This window comes from Anopheles funestus, chromosome 2RL (assembly GCF_943734845.2).
Source record: "Anopheles funestus chromosome 2RL, idAnoFuneDA-416_04, whole genome shotgun sequence".
NCBI lineage: Eukaryota > Metazoa > Arthropoda > Insecta > Diptera > Culicidae > Anopheles > Anopheles funestus.
Window position 1 is genome coordinate 26,267,544 of NC_064598.1, and position 18,123 is coordinate 26,285,666.

At 41.8% G+C, this 18,123-nt stretch overlaps 4 protein-coding genes across 9 annotated transcripts in view; 1 reads left to right on the forward strand and 3 right to left on the reverse strand.

The window, feature by feature from the left end:
- Positions 1–135: 135 nt before the first annotated feature.
- On the reverse strand, positions 136–2,132 carry LOC125765351 (vesicle transport protein GOT1B). Its single transcript, XM_049430375.1, has 4 exons — positions 1,758–2,132; positions 1,585–1,676; positions 1,218–1,517; positions 136–339 (listed from the first exon to the last, which is right to left on the reverse strand). The coding sequence occupies exons 1-4, from the start codon at positions 1,780–1,782 to the stop codon at positions 310–312; spliced, it is 447 nt and encodes a 148-aa protein (XP_049286332.1). The 5' UTR covers positions 1,783–2,132; the 3' UTR covers positions 136–309.
- A 223-nt stretch (positions 2,133–2,355) lies between these two features.
- On the forward strand, positions 2,356–4,296 carry LOC125765331 (beta-parvin). Its single transcript, XM_049430352.1, has 4 exons — positions 2,356–2,561; positions 2,909–3,270; positions 3,340–4,066; positions 4,128–4,296. Exons 1-3 carry the CDS (start codon positions 2,444–2,446, stop codon positions 3,955–3,957), a joined length of 1,098 nt encoding a protein of 365 aa, XP_049286309.1. The 5' UTR covers positions 2,356–2,443; the 3' UTR covers positions 3,958–4,066; positions 4,128–4,296.
- A 1,042-nt stretch (positions 4,297–5,338) lies between these two features.
- LOC125765329 (glutamine synthetase 2 cytoplasmic) lies at positions 5,339–11,571 on the reverse strand. Of its 2 annotated transcripts, none has more exons than XM_049430348.1 (5): positions 11,318–11,571; positions 6,888–7,069; positions 6,278–6,810; positions 5,954–6,197; positions 5,339–5,856 (listed from the first exon to the last, which is right to left on the reverse strand). In XM_049430348.1, the coding sequence occupies exons 2-5, from the start codon at positions 7,066–7,068 to the stop codon at positions 5,708–5,710; spliced, it is 1,107 nt and encodes a 368-aa protein (XP_049286305.1). In that variant the 5' UTR covers position 7,069; positions 11,318–11,571; the 3' UTR covers positions 5,339–5,707. The 2 variants fall into 2 exon arrangements, with proteins under 2 accessions (XP_049286305.1, XP_049286304.1); XM_049430347.1 differs by lacking the exon at positions 11,318–11,571 and adding an exon at positions 7,365–7,603.
- A 3,524-nt stretch (positions 11,572–15,095) lies between these two features.
- LOC125765297 (ecotropic viral integration site 5 ortholog) overlaps positions 15,096–18,123 on the reverse strand; it is a 28,656-nt gene continuing 25,628 nt past the window's right edge. For 3 of the 5 annotated variants that reach the window (XM_049430267.1, XM_049430266.1, XM_049430268.1), the window contains one exon: positions 15,096–17,891. In XM_049430267.1, coding sequence (XP_049286224.1) covers positions 17,727–17,891 — 165 coding nt within the window. In that variant the 3' untranslated portion in view covers positions 15,096–17,726. The remainder of the gene's footprint in view (positions 17,892–18,123) is intronic. The other 2 variants (XR_007418536.1, XR_007418537.1) reach the window with 1 other exon arrangement.

The window sequence follows — 18,123 nt, forward strand, 5'->3', positions numbered from 1 at the left end:
GGAGTTTGTAAAGCTCTGCATTAGACGTTAAAAAGAGAAAGACATTTGAAGCAAGTATGTCAGCGACAGGAAGTAAAATATTGACGAAAAATACCAATAAAAAAAACATCTTAAAAGTACTGAACACCATACGACTTGGACTGTCTACCAAGAACCACATCCCGTCGAACGGGAGCATTCGGGGTATACGACTGTAAGGAATCATTTATTGGTTAAGTTTAAGCATTCCAAGCATGACGAATGGGACAGACACACACACCCTTTCGCTTCGATCGTATCGGTTTTTCCGGGTTAGTATGGCAGGTCGTACTATTTTTCCCAGTTGGAGTAAGCATTTTCCTGGAAAGAAATATTTTCACAATTTATAAGCACAACATTCGGCACGGCACGTTGGTTTTCGGGAGGTTGTTTGTTAGTTTCGTATTCTACAAAGGTAATATTTTAAACTTTAATTCGACGGTTAATAAAAGTTTGATTAAATTAATTAATTTGTTCCTGACTTTTTCCTTCAATCGCAAGTCTTATCATGCAAAGTACCAACTAGCAGTACAATTAAATTATAGTTTTTCACAAAAAAGGCTAATTAATACAAAATTTATTATCTTATGTACATATTGCTGAGAGGAAAAGTAGTACAATCATGATACATTTTGGTTGAACCCTGCAATTTGCTTTGTATTCCTATTTTGCTTCACAGAGCTAGATGTTTGCTCTCTTTGTGTATCGTTTTCTGCACGCGTTGATTGAAACAAATGAACTAAGAAAAGACGAACTTAAATGCTCAAAAAGAACGACTCTAACTTAGTAGATGATATGAAAAATCATTGTCTTTTTTATATGCAGCATCAACCACAAAAGGTTTGGGGGGTTTGCAATTACTCAACGTTGCACATGTATGATTGTGAGTTTTTGGTTGCACATTTGTAACACTTTTCATTAAAATGATTCTAACTAAACGAGAGTAAACGAATCCCTAGACCGTACGGTACAATTAAACTTAACGTAAACGAGCACAAATACTTCGATCAACGACAACGTGTTCCTCTTTCAGTTGGTCACTTTTCTAGCTATGCCGGGGGTAATTTCATATCCTGCTGTAGACCGTTAACTGATAACAGCCTGGCAGAACAATCCACATCGTGATTTAAATAACCGCCACCCAGGAAACGACGACGATCACCGATGACTGACGGGAAAGTTACTTAATCCTATCATACCGTTGTTCGGTCCGATTCGCCCGCCAACCAATCGATGGTCCTGCTAATGCCGGGCATATTGAGGATGTTGCCTAGCACTGGTACCCGACGTAAAAAGTTTATGGCCACCGGGAAGAACCCACTAAACAGCAGTATGAAGCCGTACATCTCGATCAGCATTCCGATCAATGGGTAACCGAGCAGTACGATTGCGATACCTCCGAAAAATGCAATAGAAGCCTTCATTTTATGCTTTTGGAAGAAAAAGCGAAACGTTCGTTCTAGGCCAATCACGCAGGCCAAACCGCACACGAACAGTATCTGGGTGTGGAAACGATAACGATGTTAAGCACACTATTTTAACAGTGACGTTGTACCGTATACTTACATTTCCTATCGCCAGCAGTCCTTTGTCGAACAGTAAAAGCGTGCCCAGGAACAAAAACGTTATTCCGAAGCCAGCCAAACCGACTCCGATTTCTAAAGCGACAGAAACGAGACAACGGATTCACATTAAAGATTCGATCTTCCACGTCGTGGTTCACGGGCATGCATACTTACTCTGTGTGTCTGTAATTTCGAACATTGTACAACTGTGTTCTGCTTATTCACAGCCGAACTAGACTCTTTGCCGTAATCGTTTGGAAAAGCGCTGCAGTGTTGAGACCTGGGCTGTTTTCTCCACGTCATTCGGCGCGGAAACCTTTCGCCGCTTTTGTGTCGCTGTATGATACTATTTAAATGCAACTTTACGGCGCATCCACTGCTGGTTCAGCGCAGCAAGATGTCGGTGGAATTGGAGATTAATGATAAATCATTTCTATCAGTACACCAAATGAATAATCGGTGGAAAACGATGAAAAATTAACACGAAAAGTTGCACCAGTTGCACTGTACAAACTGATGACAATTATTTGTTTGACGTTGCTGACTGTTTTGGCTATAACTGTCATGTGAGCTCCCTTTGGAAACGCACATGTTTTGGTTTGAATTTATTGCAAGGCAAAATGCAATGTTTTGCAGTTTTATTATGTAAAAAAGCGAAAACTAAATCGTGCTTAGTGTATTGATTTCATCGCTTAGTATCACTCATGGAATTTTAATTATAATTATAAATTTCCACAAAATAAAAACCCCTGCTTTGTGAGCGGCTTTGGTCACTGCCTAGCAGCTGTCAATTTAGTCTTGCCAGTGACACAAACAAGAAAAAACAACAAACTTAGCGAAAGTGCAACAGAAACTCCGGAATGTCCACCTTAACTCGTCCGAAATCGCCCCGTACTCCCACTTCCGGGAGAACTGATAAGGAGGAAAGCATCTGGGACAAAATTGGAACCCTGGGAAGAAAGAAGCGCATAAAGGAAGGTACGCGAGAGACGGTTTGGCCGAAACGTTGATGATCTGTTGTGGCAACAAGTTGTACATTTCCTTTTATGGTAGCTATTCCCGTTTCCACAACGGGATGAAAAGTGTTAAAATTCATTATTTTAAGAGTCACGATTCATGTTCGATGAGTTACTTTCGTAGCACTGTGAAAATTGTGCCCCAAATTTGTAATTCCTAGCTCAGGTGTAGAAAAAATCCATCCTAACCTTGCGCTGTATGTTTGTGTGGGTTGGTCGTCATATACGCCCAAACAATGACGTAAACAACTCTCGATGTGCTGAGTAAACATTACCTCTTTTGCATGGTATCTATTTCGATCTCGGCAGTGCAAGAAATCCAGGAGGAAGGCAAGATTGCGATCGACTCGCCCGGTAGTCCCAATGCACCGATCATCCCCCCGGAGGATTACAATTTGGACGATAATGAATCACGCTCGATCATACAGCCTGCTTCGTTGCAAATGCCAAAGGTGAAGGAACTGCTGCAGGTGCTGATCGATTGGATCAACGATGAGCTGGTGGAGGAACGAATCATCGTCACTAACATCGAGGAAGATTTGTACGACGGTCAGGTACTGCAGAAGCTGTGGGAAAAACTGTCCAACAACAAGCTTAACGTGCCAGAAGTGACCCAGTCGGCCGAGGGACAACGCCAGAAGTTGTCCGTAGTGCTGAACGCTGTAAACCATGTAAGGCTTTAAACGAACCAAAATCTTAATACAATGCACTAGTATACTAACGTACTATAATCCTTTTAGACTCTTGGTTACCACCATAACACCCCGAAGTGGACAGTGGAAAGTATACACACGAAAAACATTGTCTCGATTTTGCATTTGCTAGTCGCACTGGTACGTCACTACCGCGCACCAATCCGTCTGCCGGACAATGTGTTCGTGACGGTGGTAATGGTACAGAAGCTGAACGGAAAGCTCAGTAGCCAAAGGTTCCAGGAGCAGATTACCCAATCGTACGATGACGTCGGTATGCGCTGCGAACCGGACGCATTCGATACGCTGTTCGATCATGCCCCGGACAAGCTGAAGGTGGTACAACGATCATTGATTTCGTTCGTAAACAAACATCTGCACAAGCTAAACTTCGAAGCGGGCGATTTGAACACAGACTTTAAGGATGGTGTATTTTTGTGTCTGCTAATGGGGCTTTTGGGTGGATTTTTCGTACCGCTGCACGATTTCCATCTCACACCGAAGGATGCGGATCAGATGACACACAACGTGGCATTCGCGTTCGAGCTGATGATGGATCAGGGTCTAAGACCGAAGGCGCGCCCCGAAGATATTGTAAACATGGATTTAAAGTCCACTCTGCGGGTGCTGTACACCCTGTTCACGAAGTACCGAAACAATCCTTGAGCAGGGCTTGGCTACAAGGACGCACCGAGAGCTCCCGTTTAGACAGCTAACCAATGTGCCTTCCGTTTTTATCGAATGTTATTGCAAAACGTAAATAGAGTATTAACATGTAAGTATGCGAAAGCAATCTAAGCCGGGTTTCATAACTTTAATTTATCATTTCTTTCCAGAGGACAACTAATTATATTTATACCCATCGGTTTTCACTCCAACGCCCCCAATCACAGCCGTGCCTTGAATTGTGTTTTAATTTTACAACTTAACTAAGTGATTAAATCTATAACAGTCGATGTTGCTAACGTTTGCGGATTAAATAAAAACGTGACGAAACTAACCAAACCCCATGGGAAGGTTCTTCCCGCTCTCGTGTTATGACGGTGAACAGATTGATAATAATGAAAGAAACACGACAAACGTGCAGTAATCACGGATGCAGGTCGAAAAAAAAACACCAGACACAAAAACAAAATGTTTAAAAAAGCTAATTTTAACCATTTTTTCACCTCTTTAGCACAATGATTGAATGCTACTGGAATAATATTCCGGTTTTTATTAGTGGTGTAATTGTTCCCCACCCGTTTAGCGGCTGTATCTTAATTGGCGCTATTAAGTAAACAAGAACTTAGCACCTTTTTGCATGCAATAGGTACAATCGAAATAGAAAAAAGCTGATTTGTTCATAATCAAAATGTACAACCATCGTATGACAACACAGTTGTTAATGAATGTTAATGTTCGAGCATAGAATAAAACATTAGCATCACGCAGGAAACTATTCAATCTAGGTGAGCGCTATAAATCGTGCTGCATGTCCACAAAATAGCTTATTTATCGTTACTAATTGATATGCACGCTGCGTAAATAGTAATGTACGCATGTTGCAACAAACAACAACAGCTGCCATTTAAACTTGCATTTACTCGCAACGTGTCACCCCGTGTGTGCACTGGTGTAGGGGTGTGTAACTGCAATTCATTACACGATGGCTTGTCACTCACGAGCCGTGTCGTTCAAGTTCAAGCGCGCAGCAAGCCAACCTGTGAGTTTCGTGGTTATTTTTATTGCAGCGTTTTTTTTTGTTTTCCACCGGTACGACCATCCCGGACTTCTATTACCGCGATGTACACAACACATTTGCAACGGCTATAATTGCATACTATTGCACCAGCGAATGCCGACAAAATGCATCCACACAGGTAACGATAGTGAAGTAATTATCGGTAAACAACCACAAGTGATTTACGGATCGGATATGCGTGTCATGTCGGTGTAATAGCTCTACGCTGAATTAATCGCAGCTGATGAGTAACTATTTCTCGCTGATAGTTGTTATCTGCGGACAGATGTACACTACAGGTTTAGCATAAAGTAACGCACGTGATCACTTTTTACATGTTTTTATTTCGAGTTTCAAGATACAAACAACCTATATTTCTTTATGTATTCGTACAGATTGTAAATACGCTTCATAGCACGCTGAGGTAAGAGAAACTGAAACAGAGTAGTTTGATTGCAAGATACATGTCACTTGCGTAACCATGGCAACTAGTGCTAAATAGAGCTGGGAATTAAAAAAACGAAACAAATAGACGATAGTCAAGATCCGATCGTACCAACAGGATCAATAGTTACTGAATGCATTATTATAATTGTTGTTGTAGTTGTTTTTGTTTTTTGTTCGTTCAGAATGGAAATACAACTCTCCAAAACTTGGAATGTCCGATAACACTAATATGTAGTGGAAACCGTTTTACTCATTGAGGCATATCGTGCGCAGAATAGCCTCGGATACACTGTACGGATCGCAGTTGGAGCTGGGACGACGATCTTCGAAGTAACCGAATCCTTGGTCGGAAACACCACGCGGAATACGAATCGAGCATCCACGATTAGCAACACCTGTTGGAAGTACACGGGGTAGAAGCACCCAAACATTCATTAGTTACACGCCAACAGTGAAACAATTTTTTTTAACACGAGAACTCTTTGTACTTACCGGCATTAAAATCGTGGATTGAGCTAGTTTCGTGCTTTCCGGTCAGTCGACGCTCGTTGTCCTTTCCACCGTGCGGATCGTAGGCACGGATGTGGCGCTCGTGATGCTTCGACAGCTTGCCGATCGCACTCTCGATCTCAGCCAGACCGCCCGGTTCGCGCATCGTCTTGGTGGAAACGTTCGTGTGTGCTCCTGCTCCGTTCCAATCGCCCTGCATCGGTTTCGGGTCCAGCGTGGCAACGATCTAGTCCGGGAAAGGGTGAAAGAAAGTCTTCAATTAACATCCTTTCTGCTTTAAAAAAAAAATCTCTTTTCGATACATACTCCAAACTCTTCCGCCACACGATGTAGCAAAAACCGGGACATCCACAGATCATCCCCAATCTGGATGCCTTCGCACGGTCCAACCTGATACTCCCACTGGGCCGGCATAACTTCCGCGTTTGTGCCACAAATCTTTACACCCGCGTACAGACAGGCCCGGTAGTGTGCATCGACGATATCACGCGCATACACCTTGTCCGCACCGACACCACAATAGTACGGTCCCTGCGGTCCCGGGAAACCATTCTTTGGCCAACCGAGCGGACGTCCGTCAACGTCCAGCAGCGTGTACTCCTGCTCGATACCAAACCACGGCTTCTCACCGGCCGTCTTCTGGCACACCTCCAGGCACGATTTGCGCTTGTTCGATTCGGTCGGTGTACCATCGTAGTGGTACGTTTCGCACAGCACCAGAATGTTGTTGCCGCGCCGGAACGGATCACGGTAGATGGTGACCGGGTGCAGATAGACGTCCGAGTTGGAACCTTCCGCCTGGTACGTGGAGCTACCATCGTAATTCCAGATTGGTAGCTCTGCAACAAAGCAGAACTCGTTAATTCTCGTTAATTCGAGACACGAATCGAACCGTGAATCGGAAGGACAAACTTACCACTCGGTGACTGTGGGATAAAGTCCAGCGTACGGTCCTTGCAGCGGACGTTCTCACCGGTACCATCGATCCAGATGTACGTCGCCTGTATCTTACCATCCGGCATCGGCAAGGACATGTACTTCTCGAGCAGCGTCTTGTTGATTTGCGCATTCGGCGACAGTTCCAGCGTTCGCGACATTCTGTCGGCGGTAGGGAAAAAAGAAAAAATGTGTTTCACGACTCATCATCGAAGTTTCCATTTTAAACCAAACTGTCCCGACCCCGTGACCGTGAGTACACGGTTTGTTGGTTAAGAAACAAAAAAAAGCATTTCTTTATATTCCACTCTGTCTCTCTTTCGCTCGAAGATTCTATATTTAAAGCAATGCGTATGAATTATCCGAAAGACAGAAACAATGATCTCATGGAGAGCGTCTTTTCGAGGGACAAATGGCACTCTTTAAAAAAAACGATCACTTCCTGCACGACACTCACCCAACCATCTTGAAGCAGGTTTAATAACAACTTGCAACTACAAAATACAATCGTTAACGAATTCGCGCTAGGAATTGGATTTATTCCAATACACTCCCCAATACACTCCGATGGTCCTAGTATACACAGTGCTACACCCAGTCCGACTGACTGGTTCGGTTCCGACTGCTCCATCTTTTATCGGTTACGATCGCTTCCCAGCCCAACCGACCGTTTCGTCGACTAGGTGTCAAAAGTCGGTCACCCAACCCAGAATCGAAACGGCTTCCAGCCATTGGCAAAAACCCATCCAGCCATGAGGGCTCGCTAATTGATATCGCGCCGCCTTGGTAGTGGTGCCAAAACATATCCATTAGAAGTACCAGGCACGCAGGTGCTACGGATTCGATTAGTACGATTAGTTGAAACCGTGAGTCGGACGATCGTCGCCTCGACGACTTGGCTCGAAGCGAATTCCGAAACCTTTTGTCGGGATGTTCACAAATGTATTGCGTAGCAGTTGTGGACGGTAGTAGATGAAACGGTTAGCCCTATCAATCAGAAACACTAGCGCCAGTCGGGATTGGGTAAATATTGTTTGACCAATAGTAGATCGAATGAATGGGCAAAGGTAATCCGGTAAACTGATTTGGAAGTAATACAATCGTGTCAAACAATTGTAGAAGGTTTACATTTGAGCTCGCGATCGATCGATCGTAATAGTACTTATCGCTATTTTATTTGAAAAAATATATATATATTTAAATCATGTAGAATAATATACCATTTCCATTAAGGCACGATTTTTACTCATAACATAAAAAAATCAACGTGTTTTTGGGTAATTTTTTGAAAGGAAAACAATCTCAAATTTTGAACAAGGAATGTTAAGTTGAGAGAGTTTTCACATTCAAGAATATGTAAACAAAAGTACACAAAAACACACTTATTTTTTCCTATTTCCAAAATCAAATACTTCTAAGATTAAATGATTTAAAATACCATGAAGGTTCAAATTTTTAAAGCAATTTTTAATTAAATGTTTGTCATTATTTTAGCAAATAAAATAGAAACTATTTTTTTAAATAATTGATGAAAATGTTAAATACATTTTTTAAGGTTTCCAAACAAAATATATCAATATACAAAATGTTGTTTTGCGAAAAAGCGATCGAGCATTGGACTTTATGTGTGCCTGGGAGAATGAGTTTATTCCTTTATTCCTATTTATCCGAATATTTATTTAAAAGTTTTACAAAGACATTTATGACATGTTATACGCACTTTTTTAGATGAGTACATGTTGTATAATCCTCTCAAAAGCATGTTTGCTGCCAATAGGAATCAGTCGAACACAATTTTCCTACAAAATATTTTACTTATTTACGTAGCTCTTTAAAACCGTCTGCCCTTTTGTTGCTACCGCACAAAGAAACGTACGATTTATTGCTTCATTCTACTGTATGCGTAATTTATTCTAAAGCAATTTTCTTCTTTCTGTTTTTTTTTTGCTTTTCAACAACACATACCGGAGCGCATTTTTCCGAAACACAACCCGTTACCTTTTCATCCTATCTCATAAACCACACCATTTGCACATTTTATAGGCTTGCGTTAAGCTAGAAATGTGTTGTTTTATCATGCCTTACAGTCAATCCATCAATCGCTGACGCGTGGTTTAGAGCTATGCGATAGGGAGTGAGGGTGAGGAGCGAAAACTAACTCGGTCACCACCCGCCACCAGCTGATGCACCAGCTGGGCTCGGCCACGGTGAAGGCTGATGCATCGCGAAACATTGAGGCGCGCATCTGTCGACGGTGTCAGCGATCGAGCCAAGGGGTGTATGTGCTGAGGAACACACTTGCGTTTGAGCTCTATTCGTAATTGCACACTGCTCATGACTCTGTGTGTGTAAGTAGAAGGGGGTGGGAGTGGTTTGTGCTTCCCCAGAAGTGAATGCATGTTTGGTGCATAAATGCACAATTGCTCGCAAAATGGATACCACCATTGCTGGCTGATCGTTTCTAGCCTCTAGCCGTTTAGTGTCCCATGAACCTGACCTTCAAACGGTAGGTTTAATTCACGCTTCCTGTGTATTTCAAACTATCACTATAAACCGATTAGTTGAGGGCATCTGTTTACAGCTGAATATGCTCCACAAGCGTGGAATCTAATTTTTACTTTCACTGGAGCGCAAAATATAACGACACCCATCCATAAATACAATTTTTCACCACTGCTTTCCCACCCCCAAATACATCCCCAACTCATCCCGCTAACATGCATGGATCAAGTACCAAGCGCCTCCATCAGTGACGAACTTCGTAAAATGTAGCAAGGAGACAACATTCGTTTTCGGGTGTTTAAAGGGCACGACCTAAACCGTACACCGTCAATTGGATAAGTATCGTTGAGTGGTATTATGCAGAAAAATTCCAGTGCGAAATGGGTGCCCCTGGGACGGGCACAAACAACATGGCTACCGTGCGGATGACCAATCAACGGGCCTTTGCTCGAAACGTACGACCATAATGTGATGCATTCGCTCGACTAAACGAATCTGCTTGATAAATAAAGCATTAAACAAACGAGCGGTGGGTTGATTGATCCTAATGGAACATGGACATAATAGCTTAAGGGGTTGGGATTTGTTCGTGTTCGTTTAGGAGCATTCATGTACAAAATGAATACCTTAACTTTAGTGTTTCTAGTTTTGTTTTAATGTTTTTTGGTAGCATGGAAATGAATGATCGTACATTTTGCGGAATAGTATCTAAAACTATCCTAATTCGTTAAACTATTCGGAAAATTGTTTATGTTTTTTCCCCTAAAATCCTTCAAGATTAAGATCATGAGATCATTTATTCTCAAACTCCTTCCAGAGTAACATGCGTTGAGTGTACAAGTAAGCTTCCTGCATTTTTCTCTCCGAAAAATGGAGGTATAATTTCCAAAGGATTATTCTTCAAATTGATTTCGACTGGAGTAGCCGTATGTGGCCGGGCGTTGCGGTGACTTATGTCTAATCTCTTATTTAGACCGTTTTTTCTCTTCAATACCCAGTTCAAACAACAAATTTTTGCATTAAAATTGATCATACATTTGGCTCGAAAAAAAAGAAATTCAAATAGAACAGTTTTGTAAAATACAACAAAACATATTTCCATACCGAATAACTACTATTCTGTTCTTTTTTACTTTTCGTCCCATTCATCATCTCGACGCGTCGGTTTCGACGATCATGTCATCAACAAACACAGACTGCATTTCTTCTCGTTCCCCTTTTTTGCTATCACTCGATCGCGGTTTTATAAATTTAGTTTGATGTGTCTATAAAAAAATAGATCCACACACATACACACACAACAACCACCCAACCTTCTGGCGATCGTTGGGCGAATCACCACTTTCGCGATTACATGCTGCACATCCGGTGCAACGTGCAAAAAACCCCACGCAATAATCAATCTCTTCTACCTGGTCACATCGCACACGAAAAGAAGCAAAACAAACTGAACGACAAATTGTGTTTTTTTTTGGCAGAGAAGCTGTAGATCGTAGTCAGTCGTAAGGGGATGTGAAATTTGCCAACAAGTGACGTTTGTAAGATGCACCAACGGTGCATCAAAGATGCAACGCGACAGATCAATCTCACTGCGTATCACTTCACTTTGGTCGTGGCGTACCCCGTGATGCGGATTCGTCAGGATGCTAGCGAAAGCAAGGATAAATTCCGTGCCTAATCTAAAAGGAACAACGTAAACAATGTTCCAATCCGATTTTGTTTCCGGTATGTGAGTCTATTACGTCTGATAAGCTTTTCGCAAGCAAACCATAATCTTAATATTGCATTCTACGCCTTCAACCGTGCCCTTCATATCTGAACAAAGACACGCTAGATCTCGTTTCTGCGATCAGCTCTTTATCTTCCGTTCAGTTTTGATGATTCACTCGGTTTGAAGTTAAAACTCACTTTTATTCTTGTCGGTTTTAGGATCGATCCAATGATTCAGAACAAATGCACCGATAAGCTGCCTTTCACAACGGACGCACAACACACACGATCAAGCTGGTGGGGGGGGGCTTCGTTCCAGATATCGAACAGAGATCACTTTTTCACTTGCGTGTTGTGTGATGGCAAAAGAAAAACCCCGGAACCCGGGAACGATGAAAAACACGTGTACACACTAGCGGTACGAACAGTTGACTGTGGACGGTTCCGACAACGTTCGGTTGCTTTATACCGTTGACGACCGATTCAATCGCGATCGGGTTGTACCCGTCGTCACCGAGTTGGCAAGATGACGTCACACCACAAGCAGTAGCTCCGCCACCCGCCGGGCTAATCGGAACGAATCGTACTCAAAACAAAACCCCGACAGTAATGGCCTGTACCTGCACGCACTTGTCCTCGGTCCCACCAACCGGACGACAGCTGGAAACAATTGTAGAATGCAGCTGAGCGTTGTGAGTGCCAGGGTGGAAAATGATTCGACACCGTATCGGCGAGGGTATTCATTCTTGAAGGTCCGATGTATATGTGGCGAACGGTTAAGTGTTCCCGTTCCGCGCTTATCGCTTGCATCATTTGCCTTTTCAGCTCCAAAAAGGACGAACGTGAGACATCGGTCGTCGGATTATGTTGTGTTTCGGCGACATTAAATCGGTCCGTAGATCGATGCATAATGAATGCGTCAGGTATGATCTATTAAATTCACATAAACGTGCCGACACAGACCGATGGTCAGCGGAAAACATTGTTTATGCCTTGAAATATCGTTCGGCAATGAATAATTAGATTTTTATTTTGATTTCATCCACATCAAAGGATTTAAAAAAAAGCAATTCAAGCTGGTCAGTCTTCAGAAAACGAAAATTTTATAGAAGACTTGAATGCTATTAAAATGTAGGACTAGGTATTTAAAAAAATATTAAAGCTGATAAATTTATGTGAGCGCCGGTTCCATACGACAGGACCGGGTATCAAATCCCATCTCGATCGTCCCCTCGAGCAAGAACTGAAGAACTACTTAGTTAAAATAAGTCTAGTAAGCCAGAAATGGCCGACATGACCTTAGAAGTCGTTAAGCCAAAAAGAGAGACATTAGGCATTTAATTAAGATTTTGTTGATGTTTTTTTGAGTCAAATTTCAATTGAAAACAGTTTTATAATTGATTTGATCTGATAATTTCATCAATATTACATCTAGTTTAAGAAGCTTCTAAACTGCCTCATATTTTAGCTCTACTGCTCGATTGTTTTGTTTTGTTGAAGAATTGAACGTTTTTCGTGTATAAAGAAATTTACTTAGAATCGCCCAGAGCCTTAAAACTATGGTCTTTTTGGGGATTTTTTCAAAAAGATAACTACCTTAATTATTGCATCTAAGTATCTACTATTGCTTGTATTCACTCTTATTGAGTAAATTAAATTCAAAATAGAGTAACAAAATTACACAATTCACATCAATCACACAACGTTGCTATTAACCTCACAAGGCTATATTGGCTAAACAACCTTTAGAGTGATTCGTTAATTTTTACCCATTTCTTTCGTAAAGCATTTAACAGCTTCACTTTCCGCCTAGCTCAAGATCAGCAACAACTTGCGTAATAATCAGTCCCTAGGCCGTTTCCGTTACGCGCCGAATGATCACAAAGCTTACCATGCCGCCGACGCTCTCGTGATTATCGTCTTCACGCTGTGAGGCATCGGTACAAAACACCTGGTTCGTTCGGAACTGAGATGGCTGACCGGAGAGTTGTATTTCCGAAAGCGTTTTATGCGTGTCTATGAATCGTCGCTAGCGGTCATAACATCCGCACCAACCTAAAGGTTCTTCCTTCATCGCCACCGTGCAGTCAAAGATGGCATCAGGTCTAGGACGACACGTTCCTTCCATTTTTTTTCTACACTCACATAATGAATATCATTGCTGCGGCGACAAGCCAGCAACGTTTCAGGCAAGGGCAAAATTAATCAATACCAAATGAGTTATCATTGCCGGCTAATACCCGGAATTGGTTTCTCACTGTCACTGTCTCTTTATGAGATAAATCTGTGTAACACAAAAAAAAACTATCAAAGAGAAAATACAGGCAGGCCCACGTACAGGCTTTCCACAATTTACTTGACCGTCACAAATTTGACATTTCGTCCTTTCCTACGATCGTACGTGATCGTACTTTGTGCGTACTAAAAGCGATCGTAAAAGTGATTTTTATGGACCGTTTTCGCGAATTCAGCCAGTATGTGGGAACTCAAAAACATTCCTTATCCATGGACGGATCGTGTCGCTACGATCCAGCATGATCGTACAGTGAAACAATTGCTAAATTATGCATTTCCCCTCGCTACGCTATGATTGGCGTACGGTTCCCGCTTAGATCTTTGACCAAAGTTTCGGCTTTAACCAGCGTTTCTAAATCCATCCACAAACGAATGGCCAGTGACGTTGACAGACGCATTATTTATGGGGACATTCACATTGACCTGCAGTCCACGACTCCGTGTGTTTTTCCCCACTTCCCCAAAAAAAGCAGGTTCCAGGATTTGAGGATATCCATTTCAAGGCCAGTTGAACGTTCACATTCGCTCAAGCCCCTCCCGGAGGTCATTTAACTTATGTATGAACGCCGACTAAAGGGACCCTTACTACCTTCGTAACGATAGATTCGTAACGTCACACAGCGAAGCGCAATTGCTCAAAATTGGATCCACAATTCGTTTTTGTTTTGCGCTCAACAAGGCACCTACTGTAAGGCATCGTCTAAAAAAGGGGAAGGTTATGCCGGAAATAATCAACTGCACGCTAGCCGTGCCGTTGTCGAACGGTCGCCACTTTACCAGCTAATCATCGAACCTGATGCTCTCGTGACGAATGTCACCACACACCGGCACCTTTCTCCCAGTCTCGTGCTTGGTTATGTTTTTTTTTACGTTGGTTCAGAATTTAAAATGCGTCGCAACGGTCAACCACCACCAGCTAGCAGCGCGGTACGGCGTGGGTAATGATTGGATGAAGATTCAATTTGAGAAGCGTACGATCACGCGACAATCCGTGCAACCGTGGCCCATCATTCCAGCGGGTCCGCGCACACAAAAGATCATGTCAACTTTCCCGCGCCAAACAGATGGACAAACATCCGTACGCTGCAAACATTTATCCGCGGCAATCAGTATCAGTGGTATAACGTGCGCGTATTTCGTCATGCTCCCACGGCAGATCTAATTACGGCTAGTTCCATTCATTGAATCGTACCACCAAAGATCTGGTCCCTTTGTGCCGCGTACCAGCTTTATCTTGTACACCTCTAGCCGCTTTTTAAGGCCCACGCGACAGCGTGTGTGTGTTAATTATCACAGTAACGGGTCGCGGTCACGTGTTACGAGTGGAGTGCAATTAAAACAAGCCACAAGGGGGAAGGCTTCGTACGTGATCTAAAGTGTCTAACACTTTAATACCATACTTTGAAGCGACAAGTCAAACGGGTTATCGCCGAAAATCTACATTTTCTTGTTACTTCATCGACCGCACGCGATTGATAGCTTTTCTTTTGGACGAAACGGTAAACCTTCTAGAGATCCTAGACCTAAAATGATGCGTATCGATTGTTATACACAGTTCACGATGTCAAGGAACTTTGCAAGGTCACGTCACGGGAACATATTAAACCGTAACCCAGCTGAACAATGCGTACAAATCAATAAGTAAAGTATCGGATAGCATGGATAACAGAGATATGAAACATTCTTTTACGTTTTACTTTATTATCGTATCATTTTCCATTTTCCTATTGGTTTAACACACGTTTCGATTACCACTGCAAGGTATGAACTAATATACGTTTCGTGTTTTCGTGTCTCTCTCTCTCTCGTCTCTGCAACAACCACTTGACAAAGAAACAGTGATGAGTTTAGTTTACCATATTTTCTTCACGCTACTACACTCATCCATCGGCTGCCAGATGGACATTGTTTCACCTTGTATGCCACAATGGCCCAAAAATGCTAACGCTCAGTAAACTTGTTGGAAAACACAAAACAAATGTTATATGAATGATAAGTGTGGTTTGTTGCAAATGTACTACACGATGTATAAAATTGATATTCCACAATTGTGTCCCTTGTTTGGTTTTACACACCAATCTAACGCGCGTGCTCCTTCTTTCTATCTGCCCATCATCTCACACTTCCGGTATGATACCCTGCGATCGTTTTTTTTGTGTTGTGTTCGTGTCTTGTGTTTAAGAATGTTGTAAGAAGATTTGCTTTCCTACCATTCACATTACTTTCCCCCTTTTTCGCAAAGCCTCACAAACAGACAAACCTTGCAGCCAAAAACCGCTAGTGCGAAACACATGGCAAAACAAACGAAATTTTTTAATCAAACGGTTTCGGTAGTGTGGTAGCTACAGTTTTACGGCGAAATCCGAATCGTTTAAGTACGCGCTACTGCTAATCTGTGTTTATTTTGCCTTTTTTCTTAATATTTTTCGCAACATATACTTGTTTCTTCCGGAGCTAGAACTTTGGAATATCAATGCAATGTATGAGAATGGACAAATCGCTACTGAGATAAGTTATGCTATTAATGCATTAATGCTGTTTATGCTTAGTTAGCTAATTATTAAATATCGCAGAAAGTTGAATGTTGTTAGTATATTTTTACCGGGGTTTGGGAAAACGTAACGCATTGTTTCAACGTATCGTTGGGCAAAAAGGATTCGGTGCTGACTCTGTGGGTGTTACACCTGATCCGTTTCAAGTGTTTTACATTTATCCGGCTAAAGCCGACGCAGTGAATGTTGCACGCAAAATTATTCACCTCTCTCATTCGCTTCTTCCGCGCGCTTCCAATCGTTCCTGTTTGGCACCCTTTTACCTGTGTTTCTATTTCTGTTTCAGGTTTGTGTTAAGTTTTCATTTAAATTTGCATCTCTTAGTACGTTCGCTAGTGTTTACGGGGTTTACGTCAATTCTTCAATGTAAGCAAATTTGTTGAATCGTTAACTCAACTCAACTACACACTACTATCACTAAACGGTATCGGTCAATTTCTTTTTTATTTTTATACTTCTTTGAGGTTTTCCAAAGAGATGCTTTTTGTTTCTATCGTCTTTACGCCTTGTGTACAAAAGAAGGGTGTTTTCATAAATTTAACTGTTCCTAACACACGTTTGCGTTATTCAAGAAAATCCGAGATAAGAGCTACGACTCGTCACAGTGCTACGCTTTTGCAAAAGAATCCAATAAGAAAACATCGATTATAATCAATAAAATAAGCAACATCAAACAATACATAAACATACAGCAAGTTTTATAGTTTTCCCTGCTCTTGCATGCTTCCTGCACATACGCTATACAATCGTCATGCAACTATTTGATGCACTTTATAACATAAATTTCAAATTTCTTACTTACATAAATTTCAAAATTCATACAGAACAGAAGCTAAACACATGTACAAACTGCAACAGAAATATACTTTACACTAAAATGTAAAACCTTTTTACAGCAACTGTTTCCTTTAGCGTTGCAACAGTGTGCGTGCACCCGTGCATTGAAGGTTTGCGATCGTCTGTGACAAAATGATCTCGTTTTTAGAAAGCAAGACACATGACACACAACAACGCCGTTTTAAATTAGTTCAAATTAGCCATAACAAATAAACATCCTATTGCACTGTGGAGAATAGTTTAGAACGTATAACGCAATACTGACAAGTTTGTGCAGCAGTCTATAAAGATAGTAGAAAGTAGGAAAACAAAAACATAATAACGTAAGTGTTAAAAGAATAATAAACTCAAGACATTTACAATGCCTGCACACTAGAAAAGCGTGTGGTGAATGGAACTGTTAGCAAACAAACATTCGTTTTAAAACAGAATGACAACTGAAGTAGGGCGTAGCGAAAGCTTCTCTCGCTCACGTACGGGGACCAGAAGCCATAGTACTGAATATGCGTTTAACATAACTTATGCGGTTTAATTTTATAGGACATACGCAGTGTTATGCGTACCTTGCGAACACTAAACACAACGTTGTGCAACGTAGCTTCTTTTCGCTCTACGCACTAATGTTTGTCTTAGTATTTATGCGCTTAATATAAAACCATACTTGTGAGGAACCATTTCCCGATGCTTTTCTTCCATCACAATCCATATTTCTACTAGCCCGGTAATTTCTATCACTTTTCACGCATCCGTCTAGCATTCCCCGGCACTAGAGCAAGAGAGAGACAGTTCAATTGAAGTTGCAGAGCGCGAATGGATGGAACACCAACAGAAACATTCGCTGCTCAAATTGACGACTCCATGGCGCTTAATTACGCGGGTGCGTTCGCATATGGGTGTGTGGCGTTACGGGAACAAACGCGTTTTCACGAAGGAGAACCAGAATTTGCTGCCGGTGGTCCGGGAATGTTCATTTTGGACGAAAGCTGTATCTCGGCAAAATCGATCTCATTCGAATCGATCGACTGTATCGACGTGCTCTTGATCTTCCGCAGGTTCAACGCCGTTCCACGGCTCTTGATGGCAGTCAGCTGATGTGATTTCGGGGAGGCATGTGAAATAGAAACATGATGATTAGACATATTATCAGTAAAAAAAAAACAAGAAGCCATCCAAACATAGATACGAGCTAAGTAGAAATTTTGAAGAGGATTAGTAGCATGCAGAGCTGTACGACAACTGTATGACAAACATTAGCTAGCTACGAAAGTATAATTAAAATTAAATAAACATTTCAACCTTTTTGACTACTTTACACAACAA